This window comes from Corticium candelabrum, chromosome 12, assembly GCF_963422355.1.
Source record: "Corticium candelabrum chromosome 12, ooCorCand1.1, whole genome shotgun sequence".
Classification (NCBI taxonomy): Eukaryota; Metazoa; Porifera; class Homoscleromorpha; order Homosclerophorida; family Plakinidae; genus Corticium; species Corticium candelabrum.
The window spans coordinates 6,243,062-6,259,632 of record NC_085096.1 but is presented as its reverse complement, the minus strand read 5'-3'; the positions used below and the strand labels follow the sequence as shown (position 1 = coordinate 6,259,632).

General features: G+C 40.4%; 1 protein-coding gene across 1 annotated transcript; it reads left to right on the top strand.

The window, feature by feature from the left end:
* The first annotated feature begins 1,528 nt into the window (after nt 1–1,528).
* LOC134187561 (pyruvate kinase PKM-like) lies at nt 1,529–16,194 on the top strand. The gene is made up of 10 exons (XM_062655711.1): nt 1,529–1,712; nt 5,627–5,721; nt 7,748–7,861; nt 8,197–8,382; nt 9,545–9,790; nt 10,225–10,516; nt 10,687–10,759; nt 11,328–11,459; nt 14,309–14,387; nt 15,850–16,194. Exons 1-10 carry the CDS (start codon nt 1,547–1,549, stop codon nt 16,057–16,059), a joined length of 1,593 nt encoding a protein of 530 aa, XP_062511695.1. The 5' UTR covers nt 1,529–1,546; the 3' UTR covers nt 16,060–16,194.
* Nucleotides 16,195–16,571: the final 377 nt, after the last annotated feature.

Genomic DNA, 16,571 nt, shown 5'->3' with positions numbered 1-16,571 from the left:
TTATTATTGACTTTTGTCTTAGAACACGACAACGGCTACCACATTCCACAGTATAAAGACCAACAATAGTAGCGGACACTTGCTTTGTGCATTAAACGGCAATGACTGTTCTATTGTGTCTCTTACCAACGAAAAGGTTCCGATATTTCTACACGAACCTTTGGAACATGTTCGTTCCACACACTTGCAAGAGATCGAGAAAGCTACGAGGGTGAATGGATACACAGTCAAATTTCATCGGATTGGCGACAACCTTCGTTTGCTGAGTCCAGAAATGCAGCAGCTTTGCAGTTGTTCCTAACTGTACATTAGATTTATAGACATTAGGACAATTTACAGATTTATCTCTAGAAGCATATACAATGTGTGTAGATTGCAAAATTATAGAATTGATATACCAGCACTTCTTTAGCACGTGACGTTTTTTGTCGTATAATTAAGCCTAAAATGTCTTTTTTGGTTGATCGACGCAGCGGTGTAGCCAGACTTCAAGATTTGGGGGTGGTCACACTGGAAGATTTTCTCATATCCGTATTTGTACTCTTATATAATTGAACCGTTTATCTTCTTACTTGTTAATTAAGCTTGATTCTTCTGTTTTCGTCTACTGCGGCAAACCTGTTCCAATGCTGGTTCCAAGTTCCAGTGTAAATTTACCCGTGTAAATTGCAATGCGATAATAGTTATCGATGTCTCTAGAATCTTCTTCATTACTTCGTGCTCCTTTCGTTTCCACTAAAACACACTCATCCGGCCATACGGGTAGGTTGTTGCAATCTGCGACTTGGTCTATTAAATAAATTAAATTGCAATTTCAAATTTGAAATTTGAAAACATTGGTTGCAATTTGCCAACTATAAGATCAAAATTTAAAAAAGGAGCCAATTTTTGGGGAACACGTGCTCCCAGCTGTTCCCAATAGTTACGCCACTAATTGACGAGACATTGAATGAATGCATGTAATGGTTATACGTAACACAAGCAAAAATCGTGCGTGAGAAACAAAAACCAGAAGACTGACGAATGCGTTGATGAACTAAATAAATTAAATTATTTAATTAATTAACCTAAGCCAGATTGGTTGACTGCTGATCAGCATATCTGCCAAAGTCTCTGTGTAATACTATCTAAATTCAAACATTCACCTACAATTGTTTAATTAATCTAACACGTTAACATTATGCAGTTCTGTAGATCACGTAGAAGTAGACTGTGTAGAATATGTCATGGCTGCAACGTATCTATTACAGCATAGCATTGACTTTTTTACTGTCTAGACCTGATGCAGTTTCGCTCCGCCCTCGTCATTTTCCCCCCTAGGGGTGGAGCATGCAAGAATGGGGTCTACTGTCATATGCACGCAATACGTGGTCATTATAAAGATACGTGTTTTATTTTGTGCTTCTTTCAGAAATTGCACTGCTGTGTCTGTCGACCTGTATTACTTTTGAAACAAACAGGTGTAATTAAATTTGTCACGTGCCGTGTTGACATTCACGTGTCAATCTCGCGCAAGCGCACCCCATAACTGACCAAGTCAATCGTCATGTCACACGGAGACTCTCCCGAGGCTAGACGTCCCAGCGGCAGCGATTCGAGAGCGTCCCAACAGGACTCGCAAGAGGCGGCAACTCTTTTAGAGCATCTCTGCAAGTTGGACATCTACAGCGCTCCCAAGTCAAATCGTCTTACGTCAATCATCTGTACGCTCGGTGAGTCTATACAGTATTTGAATTATTTCATGTGCTAAATCACTGAATTACGCCTGCCAATGAGACGCGGACAGGCGTAAGGAGAGCTGCTTTCGTTGTTAGGCGATCATCTTTCGGCTATGGCGTTTCTGCAATTAAAGAATCATCAGGACATTAGCTGATCCGTGTGGTGATTTTGGGGCGTGGACACTGGAGGAAATATGGGCTCCTGTTGGAAGCCTTTTTTTTCTTGATTTCAGTTCTAATAACCCGAGTCAGCTAGTTGATAGCCTAGAGTACCTAACAGCAGTCTAGAAATGGGCCACCTTTTGTTGCATTTAGTTTCTCATCCAACAGCTGTGGATCCATGCTTCTAGTTGTCATGAAACTCAATTTCTACGGACTACTGTACTTAACTTAGTAAAGTGCTAGAAGATCTTTTAATAAAAAAGAAATGTAAGCAGCTAATTATATTACAGACCTCTCAACTTTTCTTCACACCAAATTGGGAGACAGTCTTTTGTAAATGACTGTGCCCATTAAACTTGTCCATAGTAGACGTGGTTAACAGATTATGTGTTGGCCTCGCCTTATGTTTCTGTGTGCCAAGGCTTCGTCTCCAACTTTCAAACTTTACTTTTACTGCAGGTAGATACCCCACTTGGCCAGATGCAAGCAAGCAGAGCCATTTTATATAGAGTCCAGTTCAGAGAATCCGCTATGTTCAGAAAGATGGGGCTAATTGGTCTCTGCAAAGCGACTGTCAAAGTGTCTCATGGTAGGCTTGTCAGGAGAAAGGACTGGCAATCGTGAAAATTGGGTGTAAATTGTGAGATCTTGAGACATGCCCATAACTCGTGAGTCTCACAACAAAATTGTGAGAGTCGACAGGTCTGCCAGTAACTGAAAGTAGACAAGTTAATTTACACAGATGATGTACCTTTGTGTGTCGATGCCTACAAGTATATCTTTCATTTAATTTAGAGGAGAACTTTTACCAAAAATCAACAATTTCTCAGATGAAAGCTGTCAGGTCATGACACAACCCCTAGCAACTGTTTACTGCAGACTTCTACCATAACGGAGAAATAAAGCATTGAAATGTCCTGTGTGGGCGTGTTTAGTACCCGTATGTTTCTTTTGGACTAAATCTTTGCTGGTTAGCAAGGAAGACTTTTGCTTCTTTGCACTAAATCAAGACCTGTGCACTTTTCAAGGTAAGGATTGTGAGGCATATGGTGGCAAGTTGTGATTTATTGATTAAAGCAAACTCGGACCCTAAACTTGTCGTGATGTGTTTCTTTTCTATTATTTGTCTAGTACACTTGTGAAACTTAGGGTAGTGCTGGGTTCCTTTGCTTGGCAGTACACCTGTTTTGAACTGAAAATGAGTGCGATTTCTCAGTTTAGTCTCTGCTTTGGAAAAGTTTGTCATCTAGTGATGCTACAGCACACATGTGGTGAGCCTGGGGCATTGGCACTTTTCTTAGCATTGCTTTCATAGTGCAGGTTTTTGAATTGTGTTAAGTAGCCAAGCGCAGTACACTGCAAATACCCAAATGCTGTCAGTAAATGTGCAGCCTTTCCTTGTTCATAAAGTTCATCATACGAATTCGGCAAAGGTTCCTCCAAAGATTCTCTCAACCTATCCATGTTTGCCAATAAGGCTGTGTGAAGAACTTCATGCTCCAAGACAACCCTGTAGAAGGCTGAATTCTGAGTGATACAATCCAGTGTTTGTTGCTCTTGCTCTGAACACCAGTCATGAACATGAACACAAGTCTGTGTTGCATATATACGGCCCTGATTTGGTTCCTCTAGATGTTCAGTCTGTAATGCACTATCATCTTCTCCACTTAGAGTTTCAAGCTGGTCTGAGTCTACCTCAGGTTTGTATAAGTATGGCAATATCTGTTTAAATGAAGACCCTGCACTCTCTGTCATGACCGCAGAACACATTTAGCAGAACACATTTTAAAAACCGCAACTATGAAAACAGTGAGTGGGGTGTCCACTAATTAGAAGAGTGCCAGTGCCCCAGGCTCACCAGGTGTGCTGTAGCATCACTAGATGACAAACTTTCCAAAGCAGAGACTAAACTACTGAGAAATCGCACTCATTTTTGGTTTAAAACAGGTGTACTGCCAAGCAAAGGAACCCAGCACTACCCTAGCTAAGTTTCACAAGTGTACTAGACAAATAATAGAAAAGAAACACGTCACGATAAGTTTGGGGTCCCAGTTTGCTTTAATCAATAAATCACAACTTGCTACCATATGTCTCACAATCCTTACCTTGAAAAGTGCACAGGTATCGGTCTTTCTTGCTAGCGAGCAATGATTTAGTCTGAAAGAAACATACTGGTACTAAACACGCCCACACAGGACATTTCAATGCTTTATTTCTCCATTATGGTAGAAGTCTGCAGTAAACGGTTGCTAGGGGTTGTGTCATGATGTGACCACTTTCATCTGAGACATTGTTGATTTGGTGAGAGTTCTTCTTTAAGCGGATTGTGTGTGTTTCATCCGCTGTATTCCACCGATCATTGTTGAGCTACTCATACAGGTCATGTAGCATCAATTTTAAAATTAATGAAAATGGGCATTGTATTGTTAAAGAGCTATCACTTGGGTCTCTGGCTTTTAATGGCTTTTCCATAATGATGCCACCACGCCCAAGACTTTTTCAAGTGCATAGGGCAGACATGCATTGCCATTTTGCCATTCATTATTTATCACCACAAAATGGAATGATCGCATGCAACCTTACTTATTTTTATTAAACACAGCACCATATTCGCCCTTAATAATGCCCATACTGAATAACGGCCATGTCCGTATATATGCCCATGTGCAACAGGTCAGGACTTACAGCCCGAAAAATGCCCATGCCCAAGTATATGCCCAGGATACGCATGCTCGGAAAAAACAAAATGGAGTTTGCAGAACATTCGTCTCCGACAGACAGTGTGTGCGTTTGATGAGCTGGTGTCAGTGTTGAGTGAAAGTGCTTACTGCTAGACTCATTTCTTTATTGCAATTATTGATCCTGATGCTTTTGAGGGGCTTCAGGCTGACCACTCTGGTTGCGAGTGTAGTGTTTACTTTCTGTGTGTATTCTGATGCTTTACGGATACCATTATCTTTGAACTTGCAAATGGCTAATTGCAAGCAGTTGTTGTATTTCTGTCTTCAAGTGTTTAGATGATGACTGACGAAACGACAGCATTTTGTGACCATGTATATGCCTGGGACCAAATTAACCTGCATGCCCTAGTATATGCCCAGAAAAAAGTTTCTTTTCTTTAGGGTAATAATATATGTCCATTGTAACTGCTCTATTAACATATGTTTATGACATTCTATTCTTGAATAGGTATCATTTTTGAATCTATTGGGTACATGTACCCTAGATGTCTAAAACAGGGTCCTATGTGCTTATTTGCTTATGGATGAAGTGTAATCTGCATTATTTTGGAATGCCTACTGAGGGCCCTGGGGCTGTCATTTGGACAGAGACTGTTGTTGTATGATTGCATTGCATTCATCCAGACCATGTTTGACACAAGTATGTACAACAAAGTTGCAGCTCTGTAGATTGATGATGCATGACAGTGACAACACTCAGACTGAAGCGCTCACCTATGCTGTGAGGTGTAATTGCATTCATAATATCCAAGTGGTACAGTAACTGATACTAAGTCCTTAGTGTAAATGCCCTATTTCCTTGCTTGCTAATGACTCACAAGATGGACAGTTTATGCAGCTTGTACTAAAGTGTGGTCCCATATTTGTTACAACAAGTAAAGGTGTTATATTACTATTTAACTAGCAAAGCCAGTCTTAACCACAAGACAATATTATTCTATATTTGTATTGTTTGGCTGAAGTTGCTGTACTAAAAAAAGGTAATCTTGAATGTGTCTTGTGTAGGGCCTGCATCAAGGAATGAGTCTGTCTTGACAGAACTGATTAAGCCAGCTTATATGAACATAGCGCGTCTGAATTTTTCTCATGGCACACATCAGGTAAGTGATGATGTGTTATGTGTCTAGATATCATAATGGCACAACACACTAACAGTATAGGAATATCCACCTTAGCTTAGCAGCTGCAAAGATTTCGATGATGTGAGATATCGTTATTGTAAGCATTTCTCTACAGGGTCTGGGGAAATGTTTTCATGTATTCGGATGCTTTCAAACATGCATTGACGTGATTATTGTCTTGGAAATATTGTGTGACAAACCAGTGTGGCATGTCTTCCTCAGACATAGACATGGTGGTATTTTTGTGTGGTGCTAAGGTTGTCATGCTTCCTAGCTACCAAAGGTTATGCTGGTGTGAGGTTATCATAACTGTAAACACATTACCTTTCGTGCTAAGAATAGTTGGTAATTTACAAGATAGACAAAGTGAGAGGGATTTTTGTGATTATACTGGTTGTTAAATGATCAGCAGTGCTACAGTTTTAATTACACAGTGATTAGTGGCAGTTCGTGCATACTTGCTTAGTGTTAATTTGTCGTTTGGTTCTAGTATCTTTGCCAGTCTTTCTGTGAAAGTGTCTACTTCTTGGGCTTATTTAGACCTTGAATTTGTGCAGAAAAGTTTACTGCTTAGCTAGAAGATGTGTATACGTAGCCTTAAAAACATGAATGCCTTGCTAAGGTTTGACTGCTGTTGACAGTAAAGCGATTCTTGGCAGTTTGGTCACCAACAAAACTGCATTGTTGACCACGCTCTTTATTGCCAGGTAGGCCAGACCACTTCTGATGGCCTTCCCCAACCCTAGTGACACAGTAGAGTCAAACCTCGTTATTCCGACACTTGATACTCTGAAACCCGCACTTTCTGACACAGATGTACGTAAAACCTATTTACATGGATCTCTTTGTATTGGATTTGGTCTCATTTGTCCGACACTTGGATTCCGACTATGACACAAAATATCGCTAGCTAATCCGACAAATACATGCGCAATGTCATATTTGCATTGCACGTATTGCACGCATGGCTGCCAAGCGGAGACGCGGGGATCTCTCTGGAGAGCAGAAGCGCCAAATCTGTATTTACAAGCAAGAAAATCCGAAGTCTACCCAAGAAATGATTGTCAAGCATTTCAAGTCAAAGTGGGACGTGTCTTGGGAGGTCAATGATCAGCGAAGTTTTGAAATCAAAGGAGAAATTGTTGACAATATCAAAGGAGATTAGTTACATGAAACAGCACAGGCAAGGCAACCACTCTGACCTAGAGAGAGCTCTATCTTTGTGGTTTGGCGATATGCAAGCCAAGAATGCGATTATCTCTGACGCACGGAGAAACATATTACAAACTGCAACATATTAGTGTTGTAGACGCACAGCAACGTAGAATTGATTTGTATTTTAAGTAATCATGTTATTAGGAGTTTTATCAGCAGATTAAGAGCTTCATTCTTACGTTTCCTTTATTAGTCCGATAACTTAGATAATGAGGTTTGATGTCAGATTATCCGATAATCTGACACCCTCGCTAATCTGACAAAAAGCAGCCAGACCAATGTGTTTGGAATAACAAGGTCTGACAGTACAAGAGTCAGATCCATGGCAGCGAGTAGTGTGTGTGTGTGTGTGTGTGTGTGTGTGTGTGTGTGTGTGTGTGTGTGTTGTTTGTTTATTTTCTATCTGCATTTTATGTACATGATCTTTAGATTTCAGCCAATCTTTGCAAGCATAAGCTCCTTAGCTCTCATTGTGTTTTACGCTTGTAGAGAGTTGAAAGACATCAGCAGGTTGATTGGTCACTTGCAACTAGCATTGGAGCACCACTGAACCTGACTATGGTGGCTCTTTGGAGTTTATCATTGTAACTTTAATATTAAATACTTAAATGGTGAGGGAAGAAGACATAACTGCAGGGATATTGGAATATTCCAGTAAAGATCAGACATCACTACACACAAGTAGCTGAGTTTGAGATTTTAAGCTATAAGCATTTGGTGTGGCTATATAGTTTTCTGTATGATTAATCGTTATGCTACTGATAGTTATTATGTTACTCATTGTGTGCAGTATCATGCTGAGACAATTGCAATGGTGAGGAAGGTTGCAAGCGCATTACAGAAGACTGTTGCTATTGCTTTGGACACGAAAGGACCAGAGATCAGATTGGGGCTATTAGAAGGAGTAAGTTGTTTGACTTGTGTGTGTGTGTGTGTGTGTGTGTGTGTGTGTGTGTGTGTGTGTGTGTGTGTGTGTGTGCGTGTGTGTGTGTGTGTGTGTGTGTGTGTGTGTGTGTGTGTGTTTGTGTATGTGCATGTGCATGTCATGATGTACATGTGTGTCTGTGTTCATGTTTGTGCACAGTTGGTTGCACTCGTGTGCATCTTTGCTGGTATTTGGATGTGCTAAGATGCTTTTGAGCGTGTTTGTAAAATGTCCAGCCTGTTGTGTACCATTTAGTTGGTCATAGTTGTTTTATAAGAGCAATTTGATTGTATATTTTGTATCTTATGTTTTAGGGTGGCTCTGCTGAGGTTGAACTAAAACGAGGCAATCGTATCAAGCTCATGACTGATCCCAAAATGAAAGAGAGTGGGACAGCGGATAGTGTGTATGTTGACTACAAGAACATTGTGAAGGTCGTTGACGTTGGTGGCACTATCTACATTGATGATGGCCTTATGTCTGTCGTAGTGAAAGAAAAGGTGTACATTAAATTCATTAAATGAATGTATATTGTTGTATTTAATAGTGCAATGTAGTGTCTAAAACACTTAAGGGGAACTCTCACCAAATATTAAAACTTGCTGAAAGAAGGATACAAGGCCTAGTATCTTCCTGCAGGAAGCATACGGTCCAGCCAGCCACAGAAGCAGAGAATGGGCCACGAGTTAATGTATGTAGCACGAAGAGTGATTCTCTGTGCTTGTTTGAAAGCAGCTACTTGGTGCAGTACAGGTTGATGTCTCCAACTATTGAAGAATTTTTAGTTACTGATGTATTCTGAGGGCTACACTCGTAGGTTTCTTGGCAGTTGCATTTTCCTGTGCTGTCAGCATGCTACAAGGTCACTACATAATTTGTGTTAGATGATTAAGATTGTATCTACGGGACGATGAAGGTCAGATTTCTTATGTGAAGGTCAGATAAGGAAAGACATATAAACGAGGATATACTGTAGTGTCATCTCACATGAATTTATGACAATGTATCTGGTAACACTGTAATTCGACATTAGTTTTATGATCATGGCTCTGACAAAAGTGTCCATGGATAAACATACATGATCAGTCATTGATGAACTTTGTGAGATTTTAATTACAAATTAAATCCATAACTCAGTTGATCAATTGGAAATACTTCTGTTGCAGCTATGGGTGCTAACTGTCAATTGAATGGGCTTTTAGAAGTTTAATCTGTGTCCACCTAGACCAGAGTGGATCACCATCCGATCGCAATCCTATTGGGATAGCGAGTGTCTACACTCCACTTTCTAAACACTACCTCCGCCTTTTTTTCAGTATCACGTGACTGATGATCGATGTGTACATGTGGTTTCTTTGCTTGTGGAAAGCGTTAATCCAGTGACGTAAGGTCAGTGAGAGTCCTACTACACTCGTAGCATATACAGTATGAAGGTAACGCCCATTATTTCTAATTGGGTTCAACTGATCGCTATCCAATGTGGATCAAATCGACCTTCAGATGTGTGTTGGATTTATTGCGATTGGATCATAATCTACAGTAGTTACCAGTGTTCAGAGTTTGACAGTGTATTAATTTGCTAATGAATTTTTTTGTGTCACGTAACTCAATTGTTGTTTGGTATTGACATTTTCGTGTCTTACCAGCATGTTGTTGGTTTAGGGTGCTGACTACCTGTTGTGTGAAATTGATAACGGTGGAATGCTGGGCAGTCGCAAGGGAGTTAATCTTCCTCATGCTAATGTTGACTTGCCTGCCATCTCTGAGCAAGATCGCCGAGATCTGTGCTTTGGTGTGGAGCAAGATGTTGATATGGTGTTTGCGTCGTTTATTCGTAAAGCAGACGATGTTCATCAGGTGAGGACTGTTCTTGGCGAGAAAGGAAAGGACATTCTGATTATTTCTAAGGTTAGTGGCACTTAGATTTTATCATTGATTAGAAATATGCGGCTAATAGTGTGTGTGTGTGTGTGTGTGTGTGTGTGTGTGTGTGTGTGTGTGTGTGTGTGTGTGATTGTGGGTGTGTGTGTGATTGTGTGTATGTGTGTGTGTGTGTGTGTGTGTGTGTGTGTGTGTGTGTGTGTGTGTGTGATTGTGTGTGTGTGTGTGTGTGTGTGTGTGCGTGCGTGCGTGCGTGATTGTGGGGGTGAGTGTTTACTGTGTGTACAATTGCTAATACATCATTTATCTGCTCTTTGAATTGTGGCATCTTTGCATTATGATATACCAATCACTTCATGTCTTTTATACCTCTAATTTGCTAGAAAAGGAATTAATTGCATTAACAATAACTTAATGCTGTATTGATTGATTGCTTTATTTTGTGTTTAATTAATGCTCAGATCGAGAACCATGAAGGAATGAGGAATTTCAACGAAATCTTGAATGCCAGTGATGGCATAATGGTTGCACGTGGTGATCTTGGTATTGAAATTCCTGCACAGAAGGTGTTCCTTGCTCAGAAGATGATGGTGGGGCGATGCATCAAGGCCGGAAAGCCTGTCATTTGTGCTACCCAAATGCTCGACAGCATGATCAATAATCCACGTCCTACAAGGGCAGAAGGATCAGATGTAGCAAATGCTGTGCTTGATGGAGTAGATTGCATTATGCTCAGCGGAGAAACAGCTAAAGGTAGGCGTATAGAGTCTCACAAAAGTCTATATGTATTGTTGCCATTTTACACTCACATAACCACTATGGACAATCTAAAATTTGAATGGTCATAGCTTTGAAACAAGAATACAACAGCTGATTTACTAGTTATTGGTATTAGTGGCATACTATAATTTGTGTTGATGTAGGCAAATACCCAGTGCAGTCTGTTAAGATGATGCACAACATCAGTCGTGAAGCTGAAGCTGCACTGTTTCATCGGTTGGTACTATTGTATGTCAGGAGTGCATTACTATGTGCTGTTTTAATTTGTTATGGTGAATTGTGATGTGCTATCTCTAATGTGAATGTTCAAGTACTGGATGATAAAGGAGAATGAAGCATTCTGAATTGATATTTTGCTTGTATATGATGAACATTCGTATTTAGCCAAGTTTTTGGCCACATTTTGTACTGTGTGTGCGCGCGCGCGCATGTGTGTGTGTTTCTCTCTCTCTCTCTCTCTCTCTCTCTCTCTCTCTCTCTCTCTCTCTCTCTCTCTCTCTCTCTCTCTCTCTCTCTCTCTCTCTCTCTCTCTCTCTCTCTCTCTCTCTCTCTCTCTCTCTCTCTCTCTCGTGTGTGTGTGTGTGTGTGCATGGGTGTGTGTGCATGCGTGTGTGTGTGCGTGTGTGTGTGTGTGTGTGCATGTGTGCACGTGTGTGTGTATGTGTGTGCACGTGTGTGTGTATGTGTGTGCATGTGCGTGCATGTGTGTGTGTGTGTGTGTGTGTGTGTGTGTGTGTGTGCTTGCATTCAAGTAGTGATGATGTTATGTTTTGATTACATGTAGTCATGTGTTTGATGATATCAAGAGAAACTATGCCCTCATCAGAGATAATGTGGTTGCTATTGCAATTGCAGCCGTTTCAGCTTCATTTGAGACTAACGCTGGAGCCATTATTTGTTTGTCCACAACAGGAAGGTGAGTGAGTTTATTGCTAAACCTCTTTAATCGTAGAGATGATCTGACCAGTGGTAACCATACCATACTGCAACTTGTTCTTTTCAAAAGCTAATTATTTTGAATGCTTCAACTCTTTCGTTTCGGCATTATAATTTTATTGTTGGTGAAATTATCCTTGCATTTATTAAGCATTTTTGATTTAAGTTTTATTTGTCGTCATCTCTCAGTGTGCACACAACTACTCCGCGATGGTAATGAACCAGTACTGTTTCTTGTCATCACTGTTGCATTTTGTAATACACGATGTTCGTACACATACTGCTCATTACATCTTTTATTTACTGCCAATGTCTTTACCATCTGGATCGTCTTCAGTGTCCTCATCGTTGCCCATGATGATCGATTCTCTTCCATGTACTCGCTATGCTTTGTTGCAGTGCAAACTACTGAGATACAGTATGTAAACGTTGGATTTTTTGAGGCTATGGAAATATTGTCTTTGAACTGCCAGTATTTTAAGTTTAAAATCTTGGAAAAATATTAGTTGAATGGAATTAGTGGCAGTACAGTACCGTAGACTGTACACTCACATAATGAAATATTATAGTAAATTGTTTGTAATAGTTTCAGTACATTGCTCAACTTTGTTGTGGCACTGTAGTATTACCAACATGGTACTGTTGGTATGTAGGTTTGAGTTTGTGTTCAGTTCTTTTATAAGAGTGGGTATCAGTATTAACCGTTTATGCTACAAAGCTGATTCTATACCAAACCTTTCTGCTTGCAGTGGAGCAGGTTCACGACTACTCAAGTTTGTCATTGCAGTGCAAGGCCCTCTTTTGAGGGACTGACCCCTGTGTAAGATTTCTGGATAACGCAAACTCTGCCACACCTTCCAGTTCATTCGAACACACGCCCACACCAGTCCAGTGTAGACTGTACGTGTTGTCGCCCTTCTCAACGCTTCCAGCGATCAAAAATTTCTTGCTGATTCTAGAGCGCTAGCGTTTCTCTCTAAATTCTGATTGCATTTGCACTGAATCCAACTTACACGTTTCCTGCACCGAGCACTACATGGAGAGTGTGTTGATGTCTACCCTCAATGTCCACCTTGCCAATGCTTGTACAGTGCACATCTGCTCGCGTACACGGTTATCCGCAAAATGGCGACGTTTGTTGCCTCCAACGAAACAACGCATCTGCTGCACATGTTTACGATGAGAATATGTCTGAATCTAGGTGTCGTATGAGAATCATTGCAAAGTTGTCTGGAGGTAAAATCTGTTTGCATCTCTGGAGCTAAGATAAATGATTCCCGCTATTTATTGCGCTCTAGAAACACGTTTTTCTGTCTTCTTCTATTTCTGAACTGCAAACATTGGTAAGCTAGCTATGACATCAGCAAAATGAAGAGGAGCACAAAATAGAAATTATAATCGAACTCTACTTTGTGAAAAAGGCAGTCTTACTACAAAGGAAACGAGAAGCTTTAGACAGCTTATATTTCATTATATTTACTTTCGTAAAGAAGTTCAAAAAATGCAAACGAGTATAAAACCATTTTGGAAAAAATGGGAAAGATGTAGGGTTGCTGCATGGAAAAGAATAGAAACAAGACCGTGTAGGGTGTGCTGTGACATCTTTCGTGAATTTGCTCGTATAGACTGAGCAATACATCATCCCTACTTTGCACTATTTTTTGAACACTGTGTTTTATACCTTATAGAAAACGGTGCAATGTAGAGATGATTTTGCTCAGTCTGTATGAGTGAAGTAATGAAACGTGTCACAGCACACTCTACAGCTTTCTTATTTTTTCAAATGTTTTTATACTTGTGTAATTACACATGAGGTCATGGACACACACACACACACACACACACACACACACACACACACACACACACACACACACACACACACACACACACACACACACACATGGCACATGGGCACCATGCATTTACACACTTTATGTGCATACATAAAGAATAAGAGTTAGGTTTTGTGTGCAAGTTGTTAGTAGATTGCAGCATTAGTCGATAGTCCATTAGCTGATGACTTGCAGCATAAACAGTACCTTACACAAGCCGAGCGTCAGCCCGGCGTATCGCCAACGTAACGTCAGTGTCCTACTGTAAACATGTTAACACCTTTTGCTGAGACGCTATGCATCAAGACGTTGGATTAGACCCGAGTTCTATTTGAGCGTCAACGCAACATAAACCGGAAATAATGCAGTTTCTAACTACCACTCGGCTGTTGTGCTTTCACTCATGTGGTCCAGTTGTCTAACATGGATGACGAAGATCTCAACAAGTAAAAGCAGGAACTCTTGGTAAGAAGGCATACTGCAACAGCAGCGGCACTTGCTTCACATGCGCTAGAAACAGTCTTGAAAAGCCGAGAAGACGTTGCTGGGTTGTGCTCAGACATGTTACTGTAAATCAATAGGTTTCAGCGCTTGACTACATTTACGTTATACACTGGGATGATACTCGGGTTGCGTAAGTTACTGTAAACCAGCCTTAACAGATGTTTCACATAGTAAATATCTAATTTGCATGAGGTGTTAAGTGTTAGGATATTTGGAATGTGGTCTTTTTTGTTTGGATATTAGTGCTTTCCAAGACACCTAGGTAGAGACATGTGCATTCCAGGTCGATAAAGTATTGACATTGTAGTTGTGGTTAGCATTTCATGATTACCACAATATTACTATTCAGTTAAATTCGTTACTGGATACCTAGTTTTACAGAAGGATAAAATAGTTTCACATATGTTGGAAACAAAACCATTATGAATTGCAAGTGTACTTTGCGTGTATTTGAAACGAAACTCACTCTGTGTTGTGTTGTGTCTTTTAGGACTGCTAAGATTTTGTCTAACTTCCGCCCTCATTCTGGAGTCTTAACAGTGACTCGAGATCAGCGTGTTGCAAGACAGGTGAGGTAGTTGTTCTACGCGACCCGTCTAACAGTGTGGTTGAGACAGTCTATAGTGACATTAGTATGATGGACTGTAATGTATGATTTTGACTTTTTTTATAAACTTTTTGTTGTTTTGCCATCAGGTTTGCTGCATGCCAGTTACTTGTCTTGTGTGCATACTTGTGTGTGTGTGTGTGTGTGTGTGTGTGTGTGTGTGTGTGTGTGTGTGTGTGTGTGTGTGTGTGTGTGAGTGTGTGTGTGTGAGTGTGTGTGTGTGTCTGTGTGTATGGGTTGGTGGGTATATATATATATATATATATATATATATATATATATATATATATATATATGCATGCGTGCATGAGGTGTTGGTTTGCCTGCCTCTTTGTTTGCCTTCTACGCATACTTTTCTTACTTACTCTACATGGCAAATACCTTGCAAAATAAATTTTGACTTAAAAATACTCGACAAACTTCGTACTCACTGCACTGGAGTCGAAGGCACAATGACTCTGCTACAGTGGAACCTGTGTTATGACTACCCAAGGGACTGTCCTCAACTGCCCTTAATTCTCAGGTGGTGGTCAGACTGGCATTTGTACATCCGCATTTTATAGGCACTCACATTTGTTGGGTGGTCGGGCAAATTCCACTATAGTTTTAGTACTCTAGTGCATGCTCAAGTTAGTACCAATAGGCAATTGCAATGTATGTTTTAGTACTACCGTATTTGCCCATAGTATCACTCGTACCGAAATAACACACATGCTCGTATATACACCCATGTTTAGCAGGTCAGGACTTTCTGCCCAAAAAACACTCATGCCCAAGAATATCCTGAGGATACGCATGAGCAGAATAGACAGAATGGTGTCTGCCGAACATACGTCTTCGTCTGTGTGCGTTGGACGAGCTGCTGTCAGTCTTGAGTGAAAGTGCTGATTGCTAGACTCATTTCTTTATTGCAATGCCTGATACTGATGCTGTTGACTGGCTACAGACCAACACTCCTGGTTTTTGTGTGTAGTGTTCTGCATGTAAGCTGATATTGTATGGATACCAGTACCTTTGATCTTGCAATGGTATTTCTGTCTTCAGGTGTTTAGATGATGAATGACCAAATGACAGCATTTAGTAATCATGTATAGGGAGGGGTTCAAAATAGTGTCCCTGGCCCTAGTATACGCCGAGTAAACGTTTCTTTTCTATATGCCATTGCTTTATTATGGGCGGATATGATAGTAGAGTGCATACATACTTGTCTGCATGTGTCAGGTGGCTAGAATATTGTACCAGACGAAGCACCATTTACTGACATGTTACCTGTAGACCAGTTGCACGGCTACTACCGAATTTATTTTCTGATGAAGAGTGACTCATCAGACTTTGACAAAATTGTTGCATGACAAAATATTTTTTGTTTACATTATGTCTTACACGCCCACTTACTAATTATGCTGTCATAAATTCATTCACAGATCCATCTGTGGCGAGGGTGCTACTCTCTTTACTATGACAAACCGACAATTCAACCGTGGGAAGAAGATGTAGAGGCTCGAGTTCAGTGGGGCATCAGTCAAGGAAAAGTGCGTGGAGTCCTCCACAAAGGATCGAAGGTTATTGTTGTTCAAGGGTTCCGTCCGGGACCACACTCTACCAATACCATTAGGATCCTCGAATGTGACTGATGCTGCCATGCGTGCTTCTAATAATGAGGTGACTGATATCAAGTCAAATATTGTATGGTGTTAACGTAATGCGTCTGTAGTTACTGTTTGGGTAGTTGAGCATACAATCAATAGAAGTATTTACTTGTGCACTTACCATGCATTACATATCAAACGTGTTGTATATACTGTGATCAAAGAGTACACAACTTGAAGGAATACGGGTAGACCAATCCTGGCTGTCGTAGCTGCTACTATAGTCTCATGTCACTATAGTTAGTTTGTTGTTATAGCAAGTATGTGATTTTAACAAGCATAGCAGCTGCCATAGCACAGGTGTTGTATTCACAATATAGAGAGTTCATTCAAGGTTGTGAGATTTAGTCTCAGGTAGCCAGACTGCTTTTCTCTTGCTCTCTGTGTGGCAAGATGGGAGTGTTGGGACTAGGTGAGATTTTAATTGAATTAGTATCACCAGTATTTAATAATTTTGTATTGGTTTAATACTATTAATTAACTGTTGATTATTACCT